This window comes from Oreochromis niloticus, linkage group LG22 (assembly GCF_001858045.2).
Source record: "Oreochromis niloticus isolate F11D_XX linkage group LG22, O_niloticus_UMD_NMBU, whole genome shotgun sequence".
NCBI lineage: Eukaryota > Metazoa > Chordata > Actinopteri > Cichliformes > Cichlidae > Oreochromis > Oreochromis niloticus.
In genome coordinates, this window is record NC_031985.2 from 23,163,654 (window position 1) to 23,191,398 (window position 27,745).

At 41.6% G+C, this 27,745-nt stretch overlaps 2 protein-coding genes across 3 annotated transcripts; one reads left to right on the forward strand and one right to left on the reverse strand.

Moving 5' to 3' along the window:
* The first annotated feature begins 1,010 nt into the window (after positions 1-1,010).
* On the forward strand, positions 1,011-8,813 carry ccn4a (cellular communication network factor 4a). Its single transcript, XM_005478641.4, has 5 exons — positions 1,011-1,346; positions 3,964-4,252; positions 5,245-5,499; positions 6,602-6,795; positions 6,881-8,813. The coding sequence occupies exons 1-5, from the start codon at positions 1,299-1,301 to the stop codon at positions 7,178-7,180; spliced, it is 1,086 nt and encodes a 361-aa protein (XP_005478698.1). The 5' UTR covers positions 1,011-1,298; the 3' UTR covers positions 7,181-8,813.
* On the reverse strand, positions 8,397-21,303 carry ndrg1a (N-myc downstream regulated 1a). 2 transcript variants are annotated; one of them, XM_003444032.5, is made up of 16 exons: positions 21,146-21,303; positions 17,090-17,164; positions 16,543-16,578; positions 14,024-14,129; positions 13,474-13,594; positions 13,111-13,173; positions 12,947-13,007; positions 12,409-12,495; positions 12,225-12,281; positions 11,980-12,083; positions 11,679-11,735; positions 11,533-11,584; positions 11,074-11,121; positions 10,603-10,638; positions 10,208-10,259; positions 8,397-9,134 (listed from the first exon to the last, which is right to left on the reverse strand). In XM_003444032.5, the coding sequence occupies exons 2-16, from the start codon at positions 17,144-17,146 to the stop codon at positions 8,875-8,877; spliced, it is 1,197 nt and encodes a 398-aa protein (XP_003444080.1). In that variant the 5' UTR covers positions 17,147-17,164; positions 21,146-21,303; the 3' UTR covers positions 8,397-8,874. The 2 variants fall into 2 exon arrangements, with proteins under 2 accessions (XP_003444080.1, XP_003444081.1); XM_003444033.5 differs by lacking the exons at positions 16,543-16,578; positions 17,090-17,164; positions 21,146-21,303 and adding an exon at positions 14,663-14,821.
* Positions 21,304-27,745: the final 6,442 nt, after the last annotated feature.

Below are 27,745 nucleotides of genomic sequence, written 5' to 3' on the forward strand. Positions count from 1 at the left end.
GGCTGAAGCAGGAGTACGGATGAGAAGGTGGGGAGACCAGCAGAGATGGAAAGTAAAGAGAAGCTGAGTTTTAGAGTAAGGAAACAAGAGAGAGACAGAGAGCATTGTGCTGTGGAGGGGGCGGGTCATCCTGGTCAGGGCAAAGAGGAAAGCCTGCTCAGATCAGCCCAGAAGCTGACAGCTCTCTGACAGGGATTAGACGACTGCCTGTAAATAATAGGGGTTCAGACCTGGGGCACTTTGCTCTTTGACAAAGTGTTCATTTCTCATCCATCACTCTTTCCTTCTCTCTGTTGCCTGTGGGGCCGAATTCTCACAGACTTTTTGGTTATTCTGGGTGAGACTCAGCAGACTAAAAGCAAAAAGTGCTGTGGTGAGAGGTGCAGCATTACTCAAATACAAGAGAGTTTCCATATGGCGCATTTGGTGCTCACCTGCATCTCCTCAGTGTGACACATTCAAATTTCCAGAAAAATGAAAGGAAAGCAAAGTAGCAGGCTGTGAGATAGATGACATCATTTGATTTAAACTAAACATCTGGAGGCCAGACACAGTCGGAGCCTTAAAATAGACACAATGGGCGAGAGGTAGGCGACCAGCTAGGTGTAGTTACAGTGGTGTTAAAGGAAAATGCTCTCATGCATTGACAGGCGCATGATACATAATTCCAAATATGTTTGCTGAAGTAAATAAGTTCAGAGGAAGCCAAATCAGGAGCATTACACAAAGTCCAGGCCTCAGTGTAAGCTACATGATTGTATATGTAATGCATGTGAATGTGAGGCCTACCCTAATAGGAGACTCACATGCAACAAAGACAGTAACTTGAATCTCTATTTTGCCTGTGCAGAATGACCCATTAACTACACTGAAATCCTCGAAGGAACTTATTATGACTTGTGGAGTAGAGGGCAATGATTCTGTAGCCTACGTAAGCATACGCGCACTGTTTTTCAGACTGACTTGGAAATATCTGGAACCTTTAAATTAAGCAGCAGTAACAGGAGTGTCAGAGTCCTTCCAGAGACTATTCCAGACACGCCCTAACCACCACAGCTGCCAGCGCTCTGGAAAAGAGGAGGTTCGGGTGAAAGTGGAGCTGAGGGGAAGAGAGGAAAACGTGAGGGGCAGGCTATGCGGGTCCGGACTCTTATTAACAGGCTGTCAGCGCAAACCGAAGGGCGCCGAGATGTCAGCGAGGGGACGAGGATGTAGCACACCTGAGGAGAGCGGCGTGTGGCGCGTTTGAGAGACGGAACTAATTCTGGATTCAATGCGTGTGCAGTTCCTCACCAGTGATGAGTTGGCTCCTGTTATGGATTCTAACAGCAGCCGGGATTCAACAGGTGGGATGGAGGACAGATTTCCCAAAGTACCTTTTTTTTTCCCCTTTCTTTCTTTTAACGTCCAGGTTGCATGTAACTCAGACGTTTAATGCAAGTTGCAGAAGACATAGGGGGTTATTTTAAAGTTAGTAAGGTAGGCTGAGATTCTAAAAAATACACTTCCAGTTTTCTAGTTGCACGACGACAAGCTCATTTAAACGAAATAGACGAAATAAGTGTTTCCTCCGTTTTAGGGCCCCTTTATTCGTTAGGTTATGTGGCCCAGGCAAAACAAGAAAAAAAAATAGGTTTCTTAACCTTTGGCTGAATAAATATTTCCATTAAAATCTGCTTAAAAACTTATTGTTGTCCTTTATTATCCTATTATCCTTTATTTATTATTATCCATTATCCGGCTTTAATTTTGCACTGTGGGATGCTCAAAGTTGTCTCCAGTTCCGTTCGGTTATATTTTAGTGCCACCTGGTGGTTATTTGGGAGTACTCATGTGCTTTGTGGTATCCCACTGCCCCCTCACAGCCTTTCTACTCATAAAGACACCAGTTTGTGGTCTAACCTCAGAAACCGAGTGGTTAAATTAATGATATTTTGTGTTATTAAACATGGCGATATTCTTAGTTTTAGTAAGATTTGGGTTATTCAGCATCAATGTCAAATATACCCCTAAACAGTGCAGTTGTGAATAGTCAGTATTAAATATATTCTCATCAATGCATAATAAACTCATGTGGTTTGGAGGGAAATAACAACAACGCCTGAGTGACAGTTTCCCCTGGGAAAAGTCCTTTCTCCTCTGCTCTGAGGAAGGGTAAATCAAGCCAACACCTCCCCGCGGGTCATCTGACCTGACTGCAGGCTGACAGGAAGAAGAGATTAAACCAGGAGTGGAGCCAGGGTCATCAGCACTTGTAATCTCTTTGTAACCAGCTGCCAGAAAAATATGACAAGTATTTGAGGTCACGTTAGAAAACATTCAAAAAGGAAAAAAAAAAAAGAAAAAAGATGATGATGATGATAAACACAAATAACTCACTAAAGAATCTCTCTGTCTTGGTATTGTTAAATGTCCTACATGCAAAATGTGTTCATCAGAGATAAATGATTTCAATAAGAAGATGTTTATATCAATCCCAGCCCAGCTTTTATAATTAATTTATGAAGCACTCACATCTTGATTTCTATGATCTCCTTTTTCTTTGTCAGGGTGATGATTTCCTTAGAGGGAACAATATCTATGCCCCTTTGCAAATTAGCCTCATGGCTGCAGAATAAATTAAGTCTTTTGATAAACAGCTTTGTGGCACGACTGTGACTAAAAGTCGTTCATCTGCATTATCTTTAATATGACCATAATTCCACTGAAGTGCTGAGAACAAGCTGAGGAAAACGGATCCACCGTGCTTAAGATGATTAAGCATCTTTTCGCACAGTTAACCGCGGACAGAGTGTGCACGCACATGTATCTTTCAAGCTCCCGATTCAAGTGCTCTGCTATAAGTATTTATGGCTGTAGAGGCAACACTGGACCTAATTTTATATGTTTCACTTCTCGCCTAGCCCCGACCACATACTGTAGTTGTTATTAGGATGGACATGGTATGTGCTTCAGCTGAAGTCTTATTCATAAAGAGCCTTTGTGGTTTATTATTGCTACAAAACTGACTCATCTGCGTTTGAAGTTTTGCTCGATTTGCATCATAAATGCAATATGACTTAACTTTCCCTGAGAGGGAAGTTTCGGTTTCTGTCACACGAAGTAACAACCTGGAGATCATTTCCTGCTCATTTCTCGAGCACACCCTGCTCTCAAAACAAAAAGAATTCAATTTAGACTCAACCATTTATTATTTTTACAAAAAACAACAAAAAACATTCACATTCCCAAACTTTCATCAGCTGAGGCTCATGCATTCTCTGTCCAAAGCTAACCTCTAAGCTCTGGGCTGTTAATGTGCCTTATGTGCTGCGTTGCTGTGAGAACATCTGCTTTTAAGAGCTGCAAAGCTCTTTACTGTGTGATCTTGGCTACACAGAGCAGATTGTAAGAGTCAAAATGCCAAGGGAGATGAAATTCATTTCATTGGCAGGATTTTTATAACTGTGAGAAGCACAGTTGCACGTTTGAAATATGGCGACGGAAACCAGTGTTAATACATAAGACACCAGGGCGCGACGGTGATTTAATAAGATTATCTCCACTGGGTGTTTAATTCATTTTTATAGTCTTATTTAATTTATTGCGCAGCACGAACACATGTTAGCACTGAAGCAGAAGTGTACAAGTAAGGGATTTTAAACCTTTCAAGTCCATTACTTGCTGAGACATGGTTACCAAAGAGGGCTGGATGAAAAAAAAAATCAGGATTAGGGGCATTAAAAATATTGCCTCGACACAAGGGGTCAAATACCTTTCGTGCAATAAAAAAATTCCGGACAAACAGGTTGAAAGAGTAGCTGCAGATGACCTTTTTTGTGCAATCACTGTAACAAAGGCTCGGGCTTGATGATGTGACATAAGCTGTACGCATGATGTGAAGGCTATTGGACATATTAGATGAATAAAATAAAGAGTATATGAACTGGAAATCTCATTTTCTTTCCCCTTTCCTCTCTGCAGGCCTACTCCCTGAATTCCACCACCATGCCGCCTGCCACAGCCGTCACATCCCCATTTGTAGACCCGTACAACCGCACACAGTACTGCAAGTGGCCCTGCGAGTGTCCACAGACCCCCCCTAAGTGCCCGCCAGGTGTAAGCCTTCTCATGGATGGCTGCGACTGCTGCAAGACCTGCGCCCGGCAGGTGGGCGAGGTGTGCAACGAGGCAGACACATGTGACTACCACAAAGGACTGTACTGCGACTACAGCTCAGACAAGCCTAGGTACGAAAAAGGAGTGTGTGCATGTAAGTGTCACTCGCCAAAACAAACTACCGCTGTACACCGCATCAAAAGTTCATTTTTGTAATGTTGCGAGCCACGTTCATTGTCCAAACTGCACACAAACTGCAGTATAACACAGACTTGAGTAGAGAATATTATAAAACGCCATGCTTTTTTTGGTTTTGTTTCATGGCACAGGCAGCATGTGCACATTATTCAACAAATACAAAATGATAAGAATCACAGAGCACACACGGAAGAGAATTATTGACCTCAGTTTAGGGACATATCTGCATGTTTTATATCCAAGTCTCCAAGATGCAAATAACTTTTTGTGTTATTCATGTTTTCATTTTATTTTATTTTTTTGCCTTACTACTGCATCCTCGCAGACTGCAAACTTAATCGTTGCCTGATGTTGAAATCAAATCTATCCCAGATATTGCACAGCACTAGCTTCTAATGTAATTATTGCATTACATTTCTTTTTTGTATTTTAATATGTCTATGTGTTGTTTTTTTCAGACCATTTATCATTTTAGTTTCATTCACACCGTTTTTTCCCTTTTTAATTATTCTCTTGTGTTCATTCGTTGCTTGCTGTGCTCACTTTTAAGGACTTTATTTTTGCAATAAACTGTGGAGAAATGAAATACTTACCTCCCACTAAATAATGTCTGCTGCTAAAAAATAGTAAAAACAAACCTAAGGTGTCACAGATTTTCCATCTCTAATAAAAGTTTCATTTAAAACCTACACATGCTCTGATGACAGTTTGAAGATAGAATAAGAAAATTAAAAATGGAGACTAATATAAGAGTTTTCAAACATTTCTGATGTGCAAAATGTTTCTTTTATCAGTTGTTTGATTGCTTTTATTTTCTAAGCTCTGCCAGAGAAACGTCCTCCTAATAAAGGCGGACACAGTTCAGCAGCAACGCACAAGTCCAAGCTTTTGTGTGTTTGCCCTGCATGCCTTTATAATATATGCCTGCTTTTCATCCCTCTCTGCCAGACATGGTGGGAATCGGCTGCGAGCACAATGGTGTGATCTACCGTAATGGGGAAAGTTTCCAGCCCAACTGTAAATACCAGTGCGTGTGTGTTAACGGTGCTATCGGCTGTGTGGGGCTGTGCACAGAGTCTCAGCCTCCCCGTGTGTGGTGCCAGACCCCACGACGAATCAAAGTCCGGGGACAGTGCTGCGAGCAGTGGATCTGTGACGAACCCAGGAGAGGGCGCAAGACAGCGCTGCGACATGCAGTCGAGGGTAGGAAGCTTTGGATAAAAAATATTGCATGTTTTAACCCCTAAATCTAATGTTCATAGTTGATGGCTGAGAGGTCATTTAAATGGAAGGGAATGCTTCAAGCACACATACAGTGAACAAATTACTAAGAAGCCCTCAGTATTCTTAAAAATGTAAGGATTTTACATGACTAATTGGAGCTCTCTTGGACAATATTGTTTGCACAGAAATGTAGACATACATACAGTACATATATTTCTGTAGTATCATAATATTTCTGATATTGAGTGGTACTAATTTACACCAGTATTAGTCTTTAGAAGTAACATAGAATCAGCTCTGTTTGAAACTGCATCTCACAAAGTAGCTGTGCAAGTACAGCTTGTAGTCCAGACGCATCGTGAAGTACGTGTTTGTCGTAAGCGTGTGAGTGATAGATCAATCCTTAACAGCCCTCACACTGTTTTTGGGTCAGGTCCAGTTTCCAGTCATATTGCAGTGGAGGCAAGAATGTGAATGAAGATCTCTTTGTGTTGCATAAGGAAACAAATTAGATCCAGACTTCTAGGCAGACACAATTTAACAATTTGGATTAAAAACAGATGCCACACGAGGGGAGGCAGTCTTACTGTGCTTGTTCTCTCTGACATTACATGTGCAGGATCTGAATGATCTGAATGTTAAACAGATATATTCATTTTGCTAAATGACAACTTTACAACAAGAGGATATATGATTGGTTGATTGAGTGGAATTGTTCTCCTAAAATTCCATAATTGATCCGTTTATTTATTGATCCAGTTATTATAAAGCTGACTCCTGTTACATCTTTTGTCACTGCTCTGTATTATGCTGGGGTCTTACTACCTCAGCAAGGCAGTCTCAGAAAGCTGCTAAATTGAACTGACTGCTGGTGGAAAAAACAACCCTTGTTTTGACTTGTTTTTGGTCCCTATTAACCAAACAATTGATTGAAATATTGTGAATTTGCATTTTAATTAAGACTTTGTGCATCAGTCTATATTTAACTATTGGTTTGCCAAAGGGAGTAGAGTTGTAGCGACCTGGAGCACTTTGACAATGAAATGGCGCTGAACACCTCTCTGTCTATGCTACTGTCTAGTTTTCCCGGCCGAGACCACGAGCTGGCACAAAAACTGTATTACCCAGACTACCTCATGGAGCCCGTGCTCAAAGACCTGCGGCCGTGGCCTGTCCATGAGGATCTCCAACGCCAACGAGCAATGCGAGCTGTTTAAAGAGTCTCGTCTCTGTAACCTGCGGCCGTGCGAGGTCGACATCACCAAACACATCAAGGTAGTAGTCTCACAAACACGCACAATAACTGATCCAACTAAAGTGGTTTAATATTTAAAATCTTCCTGTTTCTTTGCTCCCTCAGCCAGGGAAGAAATGTCTTAATATCTACAGGGAAGATCAGCCAACAAACCTCACCATCTCCGGCTGCACAAGCAAGAAAGCGTACCGGCCCAAATACTGCGGCGTCTGCACCGACGAGCGCTGCTGCATCCCCTACAAATCCAAAACCATTGACGTGGAGTTTGAGTGTCCCAACGGGGCGGGATTCACCTGGAAGATGTTGTGGGTTCAGGCCTGCTTCTGCAACCTCAGCTGCAAAAGCCCCAATGACATCTTTGCTGACCTGGAGAATTACTACGGTTACCCAGAAGTTATGAACTAAGAAGCGACCTGTTGGTTTATCCCATCTGCAAAGAGCTTTTGAACTTTTCCTTTCATTTCCTATGCAGTTTTTTTCTTTCATTTTTTTAGTCCAACCAATCATGTACAAGGGATTTTGTTCTGTTTTCTTTTTCCTATTGGAAAAATCTGTAAATATCACATATGTGTCTCCAGAAGGGATTCATAAAGCATGGTGTGCTTTTGAAGACTATTTAAAGAACTGTTTGCAAATGAAAATATTCAACAAAGCATGTGAAATACTGAAGGTTTAATTTATTTATGAGGCTTTTGGCATATGTAATGGCATGCTATGTTTTTTGGACAACGTCTCACAAAGAGACATTGCTTGCCTGCCTTTAAACTCCCAAGTCATCGGAGGTTGTAGGTTTTTCTTCATCTATTTCATTTAATTCTCCCTATAAGTGTTAAGAGATGAACAAAGATCCCCAAGACTAAATATTCATATGAAATAAGGACAATCAGGGAAGTTCTGTTACACATTTTTTTGTCATTTTTTAATAAATACAAACGGTTATGTCATTTTAATGCTTTTCTACAGCATTAGAAGGTTGTGTATTTACAAAGCTGTGTGTACGTGTTCTACAGAGTCAAATGTTGTTGTAGTGCAAGTAAAATACAGAAGAAGGAGTAGAAAGTATCAGGTAAGTTCTATGGCTATCCTCGTGTTTACATGTGGACCTTTCTTTTATCACTCACTCAAGAATCCACACACATAGGAGCAGCACAATCTAACAAAGGTGAACAATTTCATGGCACATTGATTGCATAGAAATCATCATAAAAATCATTAAGAGAGAACCGTTTTTCATCCATTAATAAACCATGTGATCCAGAAGCTTTAGCATTGGTTTTTCAGTGTTTTGATTGACGACAAAGCATACAGTCTCAGTGGAATGCACTTAAAATGATCATTTTTAGATTAATTTTAAATTCACCTGCAAACTGCTATTTCAACAATCTTTTGGGGGAAAAGAAAATTCAAAGGGGGGGGAACAAATGACATTTGCAAGGTCAAACAATTTGCTGTGCATGATAAACTTTAAGTCTGCCCTTTCAATTTTCAAAGATATATATGTGTAGTGCCTCCCCATTCACTCTCCACATCTACAAGTCTGCTCCTACATACGAACGATAACTCATACATGAGAAATAAACGAATAAATGATCAAACAATTACAGTGAGAACAGGAAACACATTTACAGTCGGGTAAATTTGAGAAAGCTGTGTCAGTAGGGTAAAAATGGACAAAAAAAATGAGGTTGGAGGGAAAGATGAAGTGGAGGTTAATTTTTTTTTGTATGCAAGATTATGAGGGATATATTACAAGCTGGTGTACTCTTTGTACTCTTAGCCACAGCTTTCTCCGACATTCTCTGCTTCGATGTCCCCAAATGCTGCGTTGCCTCCAATTACACTTTGGCCCCAAACATTTTCTGCTTGCAATCAATAAACACGACCTCAACCTCCTTACTCAAACATATTTCCAAACTAGGGCAACTCATCTGCACTGAGAAATCTGCAGGTGAGTGTGTATTGTGCGTTTTTTAATTTCTTTTCTTTTACTCTCTTTTAAACAATTCCAGGTACATGGGCCAGGTGTGAATTAGAGGTAGCGCAGCACAGACTGAAGGGGATCCTTGAGAGGTTTGGATGTCTGCTGAGTGGAGGGTCATTTAGCAGGACACTTCGGCGGACTTGCTAACACCTTGGTCCACGTTGTTGTTGGCCGTGGTGTCCATGGAGCTGTCTGTGTGGGAGCGGCCGTGCGGATTCTCGGCCGTGTGGCTGCGGCTGCGGCTGCCCTCGTTGGTGTGGGAGCGGGAGCGGTTTCCCTCGCTGGTGTGGGAGCGGGAGCGGTTGCCGTCGAACGAGGTGACGCTAGAGCCAGAGGCAGTGCGGGAGCGAACAAGGCGGGTCATGCTGGCTGCAGGCACTGAGGGAAGAGGAGAAGAATTTACTGACGTCTACTTTCCCGTTGTTCTCCAACTTTCATCACAACCTTCAAGAGGATTTGCAGAATTTTCTAATAAATGTACGGCGAGCATATAAATTGCCATGTGTTGTTACAATGAAAGCAAGCCACCCAAACAGATACAGACAATTAAAATTAGTTCTACTTTCTTCAGCAAATGCAAATGTGTCATTCAACCTTCAGCAGGCTGTCTTGACCATGTCTACAAGCCCAAAATTAACTGAACTGTTCCCGTGTGATTGGCTGATTAGTTATTAAATCAGCTGAATGGCTGTGTATAATGAAGTTGCCAGTGGGTGCACATATGGTCTATCCTTTGAGCATTAGTTACATCATAGTGAGTACATGCCCTAATCAATCATAAACACAAGGGGTGGGAAGGACACAGGCTGTGTTGGGGCATTATTATAATCACCTTATATTTGTGTATACATTGGTACAGTCACGCATTCCTGTTCCCAAATTCATTAATCACATTACAGTCAGTAATCAAACAACTGAGTCACCTGCAAGAGTTACACAAGATCCTAAAGTATCTGAATAATCAAACATGCTTTGAACTCACTTTGTGGAGCGCATTTGACAAATGACAAAAATTCTCAAAGGGGTTAAACCCAGAGCAGTTCATCATAAATCATTTATTTTGGCACCCAAAGAGAGAAGAATGTGACACCCGAGTGCTCCTTCTTAGGGTAGCTGTTTGCGCTGATGTGTGGGAATATGCAAGGTTTAATGTGTCACTCTAAACTAGAAATTATATTACTGGTCTCAGCAACGTAATGAGGAGCCTAACAAAATTAATTAGTGCATTAATGTTTTCTGGGTGTTTGATTTTCAACACTGGATGAGGTGAACTCTAAGGCTAAGAGATCTTTCTCTCACCACAAGGTGGCAGAATACACATCTTTTACAGAATTAAATCTGCAAGCACAATGATGGCAGACATTTTTTTTCTCTGTGCAGTTTTTATTTTAATGGGAGAAGCAAATTTAATCTCAACATATCTCAGTAAAACAAAGTCAAAGTATACTTACTGTATCCCATGCCCTGAATGAAGTACTTGAACGCCTCGGTCAGCTTGCCAGGCTGCAGAGAAGATCATAAAGATAATCAGTCCTCTTGTCAGTAATTATTATATTTGTTTGCATAACATTGACAGGTTCAAGCTCTCAGCCAGCAGCTTACTTCCTAGGGTCTGTGATATGACAGCTGTTATGAACAGGTGCTGTGCAGTTTGGAGGATTACAACCTGACAACTGTGGTCCATGTCTGGTACTTGTTAATGCTCTTAAGTGCCACCCTCCTACGCCATCCACCCCTCCACCTGACCCCGTGTGCCGATTATCCAGCCCTGTCCAGCCTGCTCTACAGCATCAATGTCTCACAGAGCTGCATTTCCCCCTCCCCATTTTCTGTCTCACATACACACCTGGTCAACCTGGGGCATGCCACCGCAGTCGGCCATCTGGGGGGGAAGAGTAAAAGAACACAAAATTAGAATTTTGCATGTTGTCACTTGTGTATTCGTGCAAAATTGGACACACTCTATAACCCCCCCACGGTGCTCATTAAGTCCAATTTGAACACGCAGAACACCTTGTCCCTGCTAAAGCCTCAACAGTTAACCCCAGTAAACGGCGCCACTTTAAGTCAAACAGCCATTTGATTTGAGATGCGGTTCATAAAAAGCTCGCCACAGGCCAGCCAAAGTAGGTCAGTGAGCTCTGGGGAAACGTTCAGCTGTCATACCACTGGTTAATATATCACCAGGTAAATGCTGAGCCAATGGAATCTTATCAGCAGATGAGTTTTCATCAAGGCGGTTATAATCTGGATGAGAATAGGAGACAGGAGGTGAGGGGTAAAGGGCACGACAGAGGGAATGGAGTGGGGCCCTCACCTTAAGAAGGGTGGCCTTTGTGGGGTCCAGCTTAGTGTTGCACTCAACCTGCAGGAACAAATGCAATACATTTATTAGGCAAAGCATATGATGTGTGATGACCAACAAGTTTTTAATGTTGTGATGTGCTTAGTCCAGTTATTCCTATGGATAATATATACTAACAAATAAGTAACAGTCTTTAGGGGATTTGGGACCTGTTCGCAGCTGAAAGCAGCAACAGTCACACAAATCTCTTAACTTTAACAGATTAAAGCTGATCTGCATCACTCCGTTTCTGTTTCCAATTCGTTTCTCGCCTAAGACATGTTAAACTGTTGTCCTTAAGCGCTTAGCCTTGCATATCTCTTGGGCTTAAGCAGACGACTGAAGCGAATGGAAAACACGTCCAGCACAAGTTGAACCGTGTTAACGGCAGTGGGAAGTCTAATCATTAGCACTTGAGCCGTGTGAACTCACCACGGCCTCCACGGCAGGAGAGCTATCGCCAACCACCAGCAGAGAAGGGCACCTGGATGAAGGACGCACAACCACACAGTGAATGTTTCCGTATTAGAAATAACATTGTTTCATTTAAGCTGATGCTGTTTTCGAGAACAACTTACTTGAGGGTTCTGGCATTGCTTCCAGGGACTGGCCTCTCAATTTCCAGATCCCTCCGACTGTAGACAGACACGTCTGTTAGTGTGCAGAACACGCTACTTTCGGCTGCTTCCTAATTCATAAACGTTTTAATTTAGCGGTTTTTGCACCCGATGGCCTCCCTGACTCAACTCCACAGGGATCTGTATCTCAAATGTGTACAGCACTACACTAAGGAGCCACCAAACTTTTCATTAGCGTGTATGAACTCAAACACCAAGATTATATCATGAAACATTTACATAAACTAGATGCTGTGCTTACCTTTCATAGGACTTGACAAAGAGATGCAGGTTAAACAGGTTCATGTCATTCATGATGTGGTGGCGGTATGTGGCGATTAGATCATGGTTGTGGTGGATTTCCTCCTGCGGTACCCAAAACAAAAGACATGTTAAAACCACAACCTGCAAATTAATCTAACTAAAAGCCTAGTTTCAGTTTACAGAGATACTTTAACGGTAATGAAGATATAAAACAAGAATGTTAATGAGAATTTGGATCTTTACCTTTCCAAACAGGTGGGTGATGATCATGTCGGGCTCGGCGTGGGTCCAGCCACTGATCTAAAAAACAGAAAAAGTTACGTTTAGCTTCAATGGTTCTGCAAATCCAAAAGTCAAAGTTACCACAGTTTTTGGAAATGGTTTGAACAGTTGTAGGTGCTCATATGTGTGTTTATACGCGCATTACCTTGTGTGCAGCCCAGTCCATCCATCCCTCAGCACACGAGTTGATGTTGATGAGAACAAGGCCTTCTACCATATTTGGGTAGTCCAGCTGAAAGATACATAAATCAACTTTAGAAATAAACCATGACACATTTCGCTAAATATGTGCCCCACAACCGATTAAAAAATATTTTTTATAACCCATCTACTCATCTATTGTTGCCCAATTTGGTGAGGGTTAGGTTTTAATCTAAAGCTCTTTAATGTTATATTGTGCCCTGTTTAACAATATAGAACTAGTTAAAGTGAAGGCTGCAAAGAGTTAAATGTTGCATCTTTGTGTCAACGGGGAGGGGGGCTTCCTATTGAGCACAGTGTTGGTGGTGAGCTGATCTTGTACATTCCTGAGGCTTTCATGGCTCTGCAGGCTCAAGCAATAAGCAGCAGTGTGTTGCCAAAAATCAGCCAAGAGCAGAAACCCATTAGCCGGCTCTGCTAATCCAAGATTGATTAATACTGAAATTATTAAGTGTGACTGAGAGAGCGTGGGGTAAACTCACAGCAAATCTGGTCAGAATGTAGGCCCCGGCTCCCATGCCCATGCCAATGACACTTTTCAGGCTAGAGTGCACAAAAGTAGAGGGGTACTGTTAGAACAACCGGTTAGAAAGTGTCTCAAATATGAAGGGTGAAGTGTCAGGCCGGGAACTGGAGCTCAATTTACCCAAAATGCTTTAAGACCAGTGGGAGAGACTCCGCGAGTTGGTCCATAGAAGGGTACTCATATCTGGGGAAACAAAAAGGGTATTGTTACACACACTATCTAATCAGCTACAGTGTTATATTACTGTTATCAACACCTGACAGCAGTTTGTGTTCAGGTAATCTTAACATAAGGCAAAGTCTCACCGTTAAAGCAGAGATTAGGCTGAACAAGAGATAAACGCCTGTTCTTACAACATACTTGTCAAATTAGGTTGCCTTAAGCACATCCACAGTGATCTAACTGTTGATTCTGAGGTCACAGACTGCTTGACATACATTAAGTGTCTCTGTGTTTGTGTGTGCATGTGTGCATCTGGCTCACCCAGCGGAAAAGGTGTTTGCGCCTTCATGCTGCCCCGGGGCATCGACGTGACACACAGCAAAGTGCTGCATGATTTCCGCCATGTCCTCATGGTCGAAGAGCGTGTTCCAGCAGGTTTTGTCTGGAAAACAGTGAAAAGATGGCGGAGGTGGATAAGTGGTTCTTAACAGAGAGGGAAAGAGGAACTCAAACAGCTTGAATAGATGACCAAGTCTCAGGTCTGGAGGTGCCGAGAGCAATCTTCTTACAAAATCTGACTTCATTACAAAAAAATATGCAAGAAATCCTGGAAGCCTCCACATCTCTCTCCTACAGATACACAAACATGACCGAGCCTAAAATAACAGCACGGATAAATACAATTTATAGAGAATGTGTCAGTATATTAAGGATTACAAGTCCAGCTTAGATACTGTGATGCAAAAGACTACATATAAAGTTAGTTCAGAGAAACTAATTTAATTTTAATTGGTATGATCATTCAAAACAAGGCTCTCGGTACCACAGCAGATGTTTCACCAAGATAAAGGAAATAATGAGGTAGGCTTACAGTTCAGGCCAACGTCATGGAAGGTGAGAATGACTGGTCTGTCCCCCTTGGGAACCCCCTTCATTGTGCAATGAAATCTTCCATTAGGAGTCTCCACATCGTGCTCCTATAGATACACAAACATGAACATACTTTTAAAGCTCCAGGTTACAAAAGATACAGACATTTTTTTTCTTTTGAAGTTACTCTGTGATGCTGATGCAACAGGGCTGCATAGTCAATATGACAAATTAAAGCTGTTGCCAAATTAATTTAAATACTTTTGTTAAATACAACCTGCAATAGTTAGCCTGTTATTCTGGCGGAAAATCCAAATGATAGGCTCTTCACCAGGAATAATTTACCCAAACATGCCCCATCTCGTTACAGAGGTTTATCATTCCATTAAATGTATTAGCTTTTTATCTACTTTACCAACTGAAAAGTAAGCAAAACCATTTCAAAAGGCTGGCCACTCATTGAAACGCCACACATTTTTGCCACATGAGCCACAAGAGAAGAATAAAATAGAGCTTTTTTTCCCGTTTAGGCCTGTGCAACAATTCCAACTTTAGTATCTACTGTCCAGCAGGCAGCATAATCCCACAAATCCACTCAAAACTACTGCAAACATTTTAATAAAGCCTTTAGTCTACTCACGCTCACTTCAATCTCAGCGACAATCATTTCCACATCAGGATCCTCCAGAACCATGTTTGCAGGAATGGAGTTAAACACCGCTTGCTACTGAAAACTGTAGTTACAGTGGCTCTCTGAGCAATAGATCCGAGAGCTGGTAAGCCTCTGAAGTCGTTCAGCCCTTTAGTGAGAGCTGCATTTTATACCCCTGCTGCTTACCAGTTGGGCTAAGCTCCTGGCCTCCCATGGTGCCTTGCAGGCTGGTCAAAACAAGCTAATTCTAGATGAAGATATCCTTAAATTGGATCAGCCAATGTCAGAGAGGGGCATCAGCTACTGCGCTGACATGATAAGTATGAGCATGTGATGAGTGGGAAAACATGATGAATAAATGAGGCAGCAGCTATTATTCGGCAATATTTAAGGGAGGAGATTTACAAAAACAAAGGCTTAACTTAGTGTTGGTAATTAAATACAGATCCTACACGATATACAGCAGCAAAGAGTCTTTCGAGACTAGACTGAGCCCTTTTGATGAAAATCACTGATTTTTTTTCTAAATTACATGTTCAGTAACTCATTAAAACTCATCTATAATATGTTAAAATTTTAGTTAAATAGTGAAAAAAAGTTTTAAAAATTTCAAGAAATTTAAATACTGACAAAATCCATGAATACATTTTAAGAACTAGATAAAAAAAACATTTAAATCATTTTAAAAAAAGGTTTCTACTATAAATATGTAGAGTGATTCTTAGCTAAACATTGCTTTTACATAGCCATTCATTTCTTTATTTCTACTAATTTTAAACTCAAACTGTTTCTGTGAAGGTTTATTATTAACCAACAGCAGCTCTATGGTGATCCATCGGCAGGTCAAGGGTATGTCACGAGACAACCTATTAGGTAGTTTGTTTGGTTTTTTACCCCCAAACCAGTTCTAACTGCATGGGATCTACTTGAGAGGAACATCCAACGAGGAGGTAAAACCTGTTTACTAAATGTAATGTACAGGATTCACCACAGCTCGCTCCACCCACGCTTTGCAGGGCACACTCAAACGCGGAGGCTACGCAGGCTGAGATAATCCTGCAAGGCAACGAGCATGTCTCTGTGTGTACAGAGTGTTCATAAACACACGCACATCTGTGAGACTTACAGTGGAATTTCTTTTTTGTGTATGTGTCATACACAAAAATGCATTCGCTAATAAAAATCAGGGAATATCATCAGACTCAACTAATCCTACGTTACTGACTGTTGGAAGCTTAGTCCCCACAGACACATCAAACACTTGCCCTGGATACTTTAGGTCAACCAGTCTGTCAGTGCCACAGCAAAGAAAGTCAGAAGGACTCTGATGGAGCTCAGACTCTCAGTAAAAGAACCCCATCCGCACACTGCCTGAGCACAAAACCCTTAACTTCACATGAAGTTTGAAGAAAAGATTTTAAGTCATAACAAATGCACTTCTCACACCTACTGTTACTTAAAAACAACGCAGATTCAAGATGCCGCAAATGTTTCTGACTATAAGGAGCTCTGTACAGGGTGTTGGGATTGCCCCCAGACTCAGCAGCACCAACACACATGTGCTTTCTCCCGATAGGCTGCATCATCAAATCCAGCTCAACATGCGTTTCATCACTTCCTGTAGCTGACTCAGTTAGTGGAACCCTAATTAGGTTTCTGCCCTAATAAAATCACAGCAGATAAAAGGTCATTGAGGTAGTGCCACAGCTATGTTAATAATTATCAAATGAAATTTCATTTCATCAGCCACTAGATGGTACTGTTCAAGGTAAAATTATGAGAACTAAGCAGTGGATTTAATTGCTAAAACAAAAAGTTGCAACTTGTCAGAATAATAAAGTATTTAATTTGTGTGTATGCAAACATACCTTGGTCACAAGCTGCTGCACAGCCTCTCTCAAGCCCTGGAAAGAGAGAAAAGGGGAATGAAAACATAAAAGATAACATGATTACGGTGCAACAAGCTATAATCTAATAACCGAAGTCAGTTCCCGTCACTGAACCCAACCCGAATCAAGTATAATTCTGACTGCACAGTCAACATAATGCATCAAACATGAAGAACATTCTGTGAAATTATGTGAAAGCGAATCATACTGTGGTATTCTGGTGCACATGCATGACTTTCTCATTACATTAGTTCCAGTTTTCTAACACACAACCGACCACAGACAGCTTAATTGTCTTTTACTGTGCATATTTTGGAAATCTGTGTGTAGATAATTATGAAGTGTTCAGTGAGTTCTTTCTCATATAAAAGCACCAATATCCCAAAAGTTACAGCTAAAGAAAAGTCAAGCTAAGAGGCACAAATAAATCAGCAAAAAGCATGCAAAGCTTGACAGCATAGAACTGCAACGGCTTAAGATTTATCACTGAGAGTCACTGTTAAACAAATCTTTGCACAAAACATACCGGCAGCTCCCTGTCAACCAGCAGGGGTTTAGACTGGACAACCTGGATATCATCCATTTCAAAGAGCTGCAGAGCCTGGGAGAGATCAGAGCAATTAGTTAATGACTGGTTCAGCATATTTATGTGTATGAGGATCAAAGTTTTTAAATGCATTACTGTATTTTAAAATAAAAGAGTAAGTAAAGGCCTGTTAAAGTACAGTTTCTTCCTTGCTTTTACAGGGGACTGCTGGGAGACTTTTGTCAGAATTGAGGAGTTGCAGACGATAGAATGAGGCCTGCTTGAACTTTGGCTGGGTGTGTTTCTCCACACGAAAGTCAAGAGGGCTTAAGTGTAATATAGTGCATGACACACTCGTAACATGCAGGTAGACCACTGCATGCAGAGGCTTGCAGCAGTTGTCTGCAGTAACATGCGGCTCACATAACGGACCACACCTGCGAACCGCCTACATGAGAAACACGTGGATAACCTGAAAGACGGGGCACGGAAGCTGGCTGACAGGCAAAAAGCAAGGTTTGGCTGTGAGGGGAAGAGGAAGTGTGATTTTTGGGTAATTCTCACCCTGCTGAAAGATTTCATGAGGAAAAAAAAATCTACTACACATGCACTTTGAAGATTGGATTCAAGTTAATTATCCGCTGAACTTAGAGCTGAAAAAGACCCTCCCTAAATCCAGGTTTCGGGATTGGGCAGTCATTTCATGAAAGAACATCAAAGTGGGGCTTAATGACAACATTAAAAGGAAAAGAAAGATGAAGAGTGGTACAGAAGGGCAGAAAACTGGAAGAGTAAAAAGAAGCCAGGCTGTGCAGATCATGATGCTGTGTTGGAATAGAGCATGTAGGCTGTGACTCTGCATGCAAATCAAATTAGCCAGTTAAGAGAGCCCTTTGTCCACTGGCCCCAGCAGGCCAGGGGCTTGCCCACTTCTCTCCCACAGCTGAAGCGGGGGGGCATGACTGACCAAGACACACATCCATATACAGGAAGCAACTGACACCCTGGTTCCCATCTAAACTTCCCAGCTTCTTTTCAGCTCCCTGCTGGCGCTTCCTGTCACTTTCTGTGTTTGTCTTGGTTTCTGTTTGGTTGCAGTCTCTGTGTTTGTCATTTCCAGGCTTTGACAATGTCTTTTGCACTCTCGTGCCTCTTTGTCTTAACCAACACCCCCAGTAAAAATAGAAAAAAAAAAACAAACTTAATCAACCTTCAGAATTGCAGAGTGCTTATCGAAGCAAGTTTGCCATTTAGAGGAAGCGACTCAAGTTTCAGATATGGTTGTCTGGCAGAATACGCCCTGGGTACACACAAACACCTGTATGCTTGTGTTCCTCTGACGGGGAGAACACACACCAGCGCCAGGCAGCTCTCACAGCGCCGCAGAGGAAGAGGAGTATCAAACAACAGGTTCGTTTGTCCGCCGCGGCCCTTCCAAAAACATGGCTGCGGTTACACTGCAGGAGCTTTGTTGATGAGGACAAGAGAGCAGCCCCCGCTGAGATTCCACAGCCATGTAACAGAAACCATGTTTATGATTTTCATAATATCAAAAGAAAAAGAAAATGCTCAGGCCATTTTTGATTATATAATTTGAAAAAAATGGAAAGGGGGGGTTGTAATATCCCATGTCAACATGAGAAAACTAGGCCTGTTTTCTGTTTTTAAGCCTTTTTTGCAAACACAGCAAAAATAAAACCAGACAAGTAAGTTCACCCATATGGAAAAGAAACATTTACCATATCTGATGTCTCTTTTTCTTTTTGTAAATCTTATGGGACTTACAGGTGTCCCGTACTTTGATTTACTCACCAAAGTGAGTAAATCACAACGTGGGACCAAATGGAAAACAACAGAAACTAAATTAATGAAATAAAAGCACCTATTTCTTCTCAAGCTTGGCTACCAGTCACTACCTGCCAGCATGTCGACATCACAGAGAAGCTCTGACAGGGTGGGAGGCTAAGACAACTAGGTCACCTGCTGTTTACACCTGTGATGTTCGCCAAGCTGAGCTAATGTTTCACCTCTTTGAGAGGAGTGCAGAAAGGGGAAGTGTTAGTTTACCCACGCCGGATTCTGAGCCTAAGCAACACGACAGGAGTGCTGCTGCTGCTGTGACATGTTTTATGAAATGATTTCAAATGACTGTCATGGAAAGAGATAAATATTCAGCAGTGGCCCATTACATTTAAAACCACTGGCAGGTGGTAATGTGGATGAATAACATGAGATGGAGTGAATAACACTGAAGGTAAGGCTGCTCTGCTGCTCTTAATATTGTGGCAGACCGAGCACAATTGCTTCCTCAAATTTGGGCACATTGGGTAAAAAGACTATTCTCAGATTGGCCGTTAGCTGCCACATGCACGGAAACCTATATTTTAAGATGAGCGTGTTCCCTCACAGGAATTTTGCTGCAGCAGGCTGCCTTCTTTAAAACCGGCCTCAGCACAAAGAGGTGCCAGTGGCGGCAGTTGTCCCTACATGCAAAGGCTCCTGTTAGAAAAATGTCATTGCAGAAGGAAAAAACAAAACAAAAGCAGTAACTGAAACAGCTTCAGCTTGGCAGAAGTGAGACTGTTATGCAATCTTAAACAGGAAACAGTGGGAGGATATACGTTTGTAAGAGATGATCCTGAAAGTGTAGCTCAGAAAAAAGAAAATAAAAGAACACAAACCTGAAATTATTTAAAACGTTTTTATTTTACTGACAACTATTTGTTGACAGTTTGACTTGACGTCAAGGTTTTAGTTTTTCAAGCTTTGACACCGACTGGTTTCGATGACTGATTAGGGCAGTTGTTGGCTCCTGCAAAGCAGGCTTTCTGAATATTAAAAATATCACCTGAAAATGAGATGCTGCGGTTTGAGCTTTAGAGGAAAACAACAACTCTGGCTCGGGCCTACGTAAAACATCAGCGCTTGTTTTCCACAGTAAATCCAGGAGATGGGGCATGCTGCTTTAAGCCACAGCATCCAAGTTACAAAACAAGCATGGGCTCAAACTCTCTTTGTTCACTGACAGAGAGAAGCATATGTAGTGATTAGATTTAGACACAGAGTCTCAATTTCAGAGAGCCAGAATCAAGGGCAGGTCATCCCTTCCCTCCCCTGCCTCCATATACTTTTAAATCCACGAGCCTGCTGCATCCATCTGCAGAAACAATGATTGCTTCCCTAATCTTTGGGAACTCGCTTAATCTGTCAAATCCCTGGTTCTGAAATATCAGCAGAGCAGCAGCAGGCCTGCTGGACTAAGCTCTTACAGACCTACATTTTCACTGTAAGAGATAGCAAATTGTGGGCGTCTTCGGCGAGGAGGGGTCACGCGGATCTGATGGGGATCAGTCTTGTTTTTCTAGCAAAGATTTATTTATTTATTTATATATGCATTTATTTTTGGAACACTTGTCATTAATACCTTAAGTCAATAAAGAAAATGTTTAATACTTCGATCTAGTCAGCATCAGCCACAGCCCAGTCTCTCTCCCTCCTCCAGCCCCCACCCTCGTGCATGTTTGTTTGTTTGTTTGTTTGTTTCATTAATACCAAGGCTAGAAAGCAAAGAGGATTTGTTATGCAACTATCTGGCCTCACGATGAGTGCAACATTTGACATAAAAACTGCATGTTTCCCGTGTGCTCGCGTGCCACCAGTGTCACGTGTGACATGAACGTTGATCTGCGAAGATCTTTTACGTCTTGCACACATGGCGCCTTCCTTGCTATGAAACACACCCCACAGATTATTTGTTTTTTGAGAAACATGCCCAAAAGTGCGAGAAAGCTCTCTCGGAAAATGCACGTGGACCTGTAATAGAAAGCATTTTTTTAAACTTGCAAAGATAAAAACGTGGTTCTAATTTCTATAAAGGGGTTAGAAAAAGGAAAGAAATAATGCAGCCTTGATTTCTTATTTTAGTTGTGTTTCAGCGGTTGAGCACAGACAACGTCAATAACGGGGAAACTGACTAGGAAGTGAGCGCACAGTTCCCTAAAACCCCTAAAAAAAAAGAGTTCATAATAGAGTTCATAATTCCAAAAAGAAACCTACCTGTTGGTTTAGCAGATGATTGTCCTGAAATGAAAACTTCCTGAAGAGATGGAGAAAAAAAGTCCTCAAAACTTTTGCACTCTCTCTCTCCTTCTTTTTCTTTCAAACAGCAGCGTTGCTTTGTTTACGTGTAGCGCCAGGCGGATGTATGAGGGAATTTTATAAAGCTTGGGGGCGTGCAGCCCGGCCCACTTTCCCCACCGCCGCCTCTATTGGGCAACACCAGCTGTGGGATTTGAGAATGCAGCTTTCCAGCGGTTGCATGACCAGGAAGCTGTGACTCTCGGGTGAAATGCACGAAAAAAGAACGCCCACCCGATTTGTCCCCGGTGACAGCCGACTTTATTTTAGGACTTTTGCCTTCCTATTTTTAGGAATTTTCTGCAAACAGCAGACAGCTGGGGGGCTATCCCCCCCAGCTCAAATATTACTCTGATCTGTCCTTTGTCTACATTCTCACTACGTGCATTGCAACTTGTGAAGACCCACGTTGTCCTTTAATAGTTCTGTTACAGGAATTGCGCTGTGCACGCAGGATGCGGACAAAGACTCTAACAAGCATGCTCATCTCTCATTTTTTTTCTTTTTATTAGATCAACCTACAAATTAATCTCCACTGTAACTAAGCGAGTGTTTCCACATTCTTGCAGTCGCAGCATGTGACCGTTTTTTAAGATGTATCTGAGCCATTGTCCGCCGAGTTTTAGGAAGGCAGCCAGGCCTGCAACCTTGATTTGAGGCCAAGAGGAGATAAGTCTGTACAAAGGGAAGCCCTTCCCTCGCGTTAGATCATAACGCCTTTCCTTGGTAACGCATGGCTGTTGACTAATTAAAGCTCGTCTGTCCTATATAATCAATAATCAATAGCACGGTGGAGGATGTTTTTTTCCTGTGTGAGCAGATGTGAAGATGTTACTTTAAGGAACTGCGTGAAACATCTGTTAAGCCCCCCATACAAATGATTTCAGACACATCTGGTGTGAAGTCTGTCTTAAAAGGTTTTATCGCGCTTTTCATTCATGGAGCATATCTTAAAGGTGGAGGGGTCTTTTTTGGTGTGTGGAAATTTCCACATCTGCAAAACTCTGACTGCTATACTGTGAATCTGCTAATAAGTGCTAGTATTGGCAATGACTGTGTGAAAGGTCCTTGTCAGGATACAATAGCTCCACTGTGGACTTGTAATGTGAGGCCCTCAATAGGAACACATCGGATAATAGGCGCATTGGAGGGGGGAAAATATGAGCACTATGCTAATTTCAGGTCAGTCACTTACACTGCAGAGCACCACCAAAAGTGCTGATAGGCATAGTTCAAACAACCAAACTATATATCCGACACCTTGATGTGCATAAAAGAATGCAGCCTGTATATGTGAAGCATCTTCCTATTTCTGTATCTTCATTCCACTTATTATTTTGAAGCACTGACAACCTTTGAAAGACTGCTGTGAGCGATTTAGTGCAGCATATGTAGGTCGTAGTGTCTCGGTACACGATAAAACCAATGGACTTTCACCTGGCTGTGGTTGTGGGAGCAGCTGGTGACTTCTTCTGCAATATAAATGTACAAACTCTTCCAGCACGTCCTGCAACCATCCACGGGTTGTTTGGAAGGATTAAGGTAATTAAGATCAATGTTAAAAAAAAAACAACAACTTGTATTAACAGTCAGGTTCACTCTCTTCCCATTTTGTTGTTTGTCTTGAGTGTGTTTATGTTCGTTCATCCTTTTTGCACAGTGTTGTTAAAAGAACAATAAAACTTAAGATAGTTGAAGGGGACAGAGTGTAAGACCTGTCATAAAGCAAAAGACTGATATGGGAATAAATAACGTAAACAAAGGCGTGCTCAAGGACATTACATCTATTTTTTCCATTCTTGTTTCTCTTTTACTTTTAGCTCTATTTCTAATACAGTAGGACTATACAGTAGTGCCATAGGGGAAATCTCTTTTGTGCCCTCTGCGCTTTTCAATCTATTGCAAGGCTTTAATGGGTGAACAGGTTGAAGAGTATTTGATCTCTCAGTTCATGGCCGCTGTTCAGTGCAAACAGAGCAGAAAGTTAGCTTTCTGTACTGAAAGTCAAAGATCGCCCTGACAGCTGTTGGTCAGCAGAAGTGTATTTACACCAAACACAGCATGACTGTTGGCCGCTTCCTGACATCTGTTTTTCCTCTGCTTTATTCATTTCGCACACCCAAACCAGGTTGTTTGCATGACTCTGAGCTAGATTCAACTGGTCATGACAACTGAGATGATGCAACAAGCCTGAAAAAAAAAATGGTGATTCAGACACACATGACATGTGTTTGTAGGTCACGTAGTAAGAGACTCTGAATGTGTGAGTAATGCATTATATTTTGGAGAACAATGTGCATGGACTCGAGCGGGAAATGTTTAGAAACTTTTTCTAAGATTTACAAAGTGGAAAAGGGACTTTTCAAAGTTACCTGTAAGGTGCAGATGAATCATTAAACACAGTGTGCTGGCTACTTTTGCCTCTTGCGGGTCAAGAAGAGCTTTAAAAGAATAGTTCAATATTTGTGGAAAATACACCTGAAATAAAAAAAGAAAAGATTCCACTTCAAATTTTCTGCATTTGAAGCTACGATCACTGGTACCTTAGCATAAAGACTGAAAACACAGGCAAATGACTGACATGCACTGCCATTAAAGCAAGTATTTGCACATTTCAGTTCATGTTTGGCATCACTGTGGAGGAATTTTGGTCCGCTTTTCTTTGCATAGTTGTTTTATTTCAGCCACACTTCAGGATTTCTGATCATGAATATCCTGTTAATGGTGTTTAAATTTGGTTTAAATCTAGACTTTGACTTGGCCACACTGCTTTGACATGGATCAAGTGCTTTTGAATTTAGGCCATGAACTGATAGCTGCATATACCACCACCATGTTTAACTGTTCTGATGTTCTTTTCATGAATTGCTGTGTTAGTTTTATATCATTATATTTTATAACAGGACTCGAATCTTACAAAAAGTTCAGCTTTTGTCTCATCTGCACAGGCTTTTCCACATGTTTTGGGCAGATGTGAGACGAGCCTTTGTGTCCTTCTTGGTCACCTTGTTCTCTCTCGTGGATGCCATGTTTTGCCCAGTATCTTCGTTATTGTTGAATCATGAACTACTGAGGTACGTGAGGCCTGCAGTTCTTTAGATGTTGTTCTTGGCTCTTTTATGACCTTCTGGATGAGTCATCAATGCACTCTTAGAGTAACTGGTAGGCTGGCAACTCCCACAAAGATTCATGACTGTTCCAAGTTTTCTCCATTGGTGGGTAATGGCTCTGACTGTGCTTCACTGGAATCCCAGAGATTTAAAAATGGCTTTGTGTTGCTTTTTTTCAGATCTTACAGCCTACTTCACTTTGTCACACAGATGCTTTTCAAGTGATTTGTTGATTCAACAGGTATGATGGTAATCAGGTCTGGATGTGTTTAGTGAAACTGAACTCAGCTCCCATGATAATTTACACAATTGCTCTTTGTCTAATGTTAACATTTGTTTGATGATTTGAAGCATTTAAGTGTAACAAATATTTAAAAAATAGTTTCTCGTGGCACTGTAGAGCTTTCAAAGTTTACCAAAATCCAATCCATCCAAATGAGCAGACTTGCTTTTATAAGAGTCACAGTGTGGTTATCTTGTTGGTCCTTTAAAGACAGCATCCACGTGTTAAGTGAATTTGTGCAATTACTATCACACATCACACGCCAACAACCAAACAAACTGTTGCATTTTATTCGATTGTAAAGAGATGTTATCAGCAGTCATGTTCTCGTCTCTTGAATCATAAATTTGAGCCTGACCTGTATTCAATATTGATTGTCTCAATAAGGTGCAGTAAGAGCTCTGATAAGACCGTCCTCTTGATGTTGATAAGGTTGTTACTGAGTGACTAACCAAGGCAAATGTTCCTGATATATAGACTCAGGGAACATTAACATCCTAATAGCATTGCTTGTCTCTGCCTGTGACCTCCTGGGGGCAAAAGTTAAACCTTGCCCACTGAAGTATGCCTTTGTCTTCAGGCATTTATAATTGTCAGCAAATTTTATTGCAGCTTAAGATAGAGAAGGAGCAGTCTTCTTTCACAAAAGCCGTTTGTCAGACATTGTTGAAAGTAGTTTAGTCACATACAGAAAGTCACAACCAGACAGTCAGCTGACACATTCTCAAAGGAGTGAGACAAACGACGATGGGTAAATATTAAAGACCTTTAACAAAAAAGGAATCAGCAACCTTTGGCTTTTATCTACACAAGCTGAAAGCACAAGACTGGTAACATATCAAGTTTAACAAATAACCAGTTATGTGCACTGCCCTTTAAAGTCAACCATAATTTCATTAAATTATTAACAAAAGGCAAAACAGTGGCCACCCAACTAGCTCACAGCTCCTTTAAAGATCAGTTATATGAACCACAAGCACACATCTGAGTACACTCGGTGCACACTGCATGACAGAACAAGATGCAAACAGTGAGCGGAATTGAGCTAACCCTAATCCCCTCAAAGCCACAGTCACTGTTCGTCAAGCTCTCCATCATAGGCCTAATATCTTTATCGCCAGCACCAAGTTTAGACACAGTAAACATGCCAGGGCACAGTGGGTACTGATGACACAGCTAAACAAAGCTGCAGTAACACTCTCAGTGGGTTTTCACACAGTGCCACACTTAAATCGCAGTTGTGTACAGGCTTAGGATTGGTGCAACCCCTTTAATGCGTCTCTGTTGCTTCTTGCACTCTATTACATGGCTTCTATTCCACCACTGTAACTTTTTCAAGAATGTGGAAATCCCACCTAATTCTTTTTTTTTTCTTTTTTTTTTACAGTGAATCTTGGCAGCAGCATCACATTCCAGCAACAGCCACAGATCAGCCTCGACTGACAAAGTTGGACCGCTCGCTAAAGTGGAAACTGCACCTTAACCAGCCTGTGTTTTGGTTCCTGAGTAAAATATGTGAGGTCAGAATGCCAGGATACTAGCTGGCAGGCAAGACTGCACCCCACTAAAGGGGTTCGTAATTAAATTGTGCAGCCATTACCTCCAGGTATTATTGGAGGTAATGGCTGGAGAAGTATCTTTTAATGGGAGGGTCTGTGGCATACTGAGGGGAGACTGTGATAACAGCCCCTCCTGTGTTGCGGGTGGGTTTCAGCTCTAACTCGCCCTTCACACAGGAAAAGTTGATGCGCAACAGGAAAACTGTGTTTATATATAAACAGCGTGCACGGCTGCTTGGATAACTGGGTTGTGGTTAAGGTGGTGTCCAGCAATATAGATAAGGAAAGGATGGATGGGTGTAGCTGTTGATACGGGCATCAGTAGAAATTAGAATGGAAAGTAGGTGAGGGTCACTGGTGTGGGAATTAATGAAATTATGGACTGAATTTACTCAAAATTGTGACTATTTAGAGAATGCACCTCATTCACCTCGTGTCAAAAGTCAGAGCTGTGTTCACTATCTACCACCACCTGCTGCTAACTATGCTTAAGTTTGGAAATAGTGGAAATGGCTTTATAGTTTCAAGGCTGTAAATGGTGTAACAGCTCAACCCAAAAGTGGTCTTCCAACTCACACCTTTAGGCCTAGTCTAGTCTTGTCAGGCAACCAGTGGCAACTGCAGGAAATTACCACTCCTCTTTAAGAAACACGTTACGTGGGGGGTTGACAGTAAGAGTCGCTGATGTGGGGATTTTGTTATCTTCTGACAAAGCCGGGCGAAATGTCTGGCTGCTTTGATACATATTTAAAAAAACATTTACAAGAGAGGCAATGACACTCTCACCCATCTTGTGGCATGAAAACAAAGAATATATTTTCCAACTAGCCAAACAGCTTTACAAGATACTTAAAAGTTGATGGAAAACCTTTAAAAGGAGACTCTAGCATGGCTCTGTGTCTCTGAAGGTTGTTTTGGCTAAGCACGTGCTCTCACACGCAATGGAAAATTTACAGTTGATTAACTCGGCGCTGGCTAAATTACACACGACTACTTGAAGGAGAAAATTGTCTGCCATGTTTTCAGATCAATGATTGTCAGTTCAGAGTGGGTAAACCAAGGAGAATGAGGAGGTGACCCAAATAGCCCAGATGTTAATGATCCCTTGTTAGGCACATGATGAGGATAAACAAACATCACCCTTGAAAAAAGCAGGTAATATATTGCCAAAATATGACCGCTGTAAAACAAAGGTCAGTGCTACGCTTAGTACTGTTGATAAAAGTTATTTTAAAAGTACCATGAGGTGCAAAGGACTTTAACATGCAATCAGTACATGGAATGGGGACATTGTCTGTGAACATTCTCAGTCATCCAGGTCATCGTAGTTTAAGGAGATTGGAAAGAAAATCGTCTGGACTTCTTTACATTTCTTGAAGACGTTTCACCTCTCATCCAAGAAGCTTCTTCAGTTCTAAGACCAACTGGTGGAGAACTCTCCACCAGTTGCCACCAGTAGGACTTTCTTTCCAAGCTCTTGAGACAATGGGGACATTGGTTTTTCTTCTAATATGCCCCTCGCCACAGGTCTCCTCCTCGGAGTCTTTACTCTGATAAATCAAAGTTT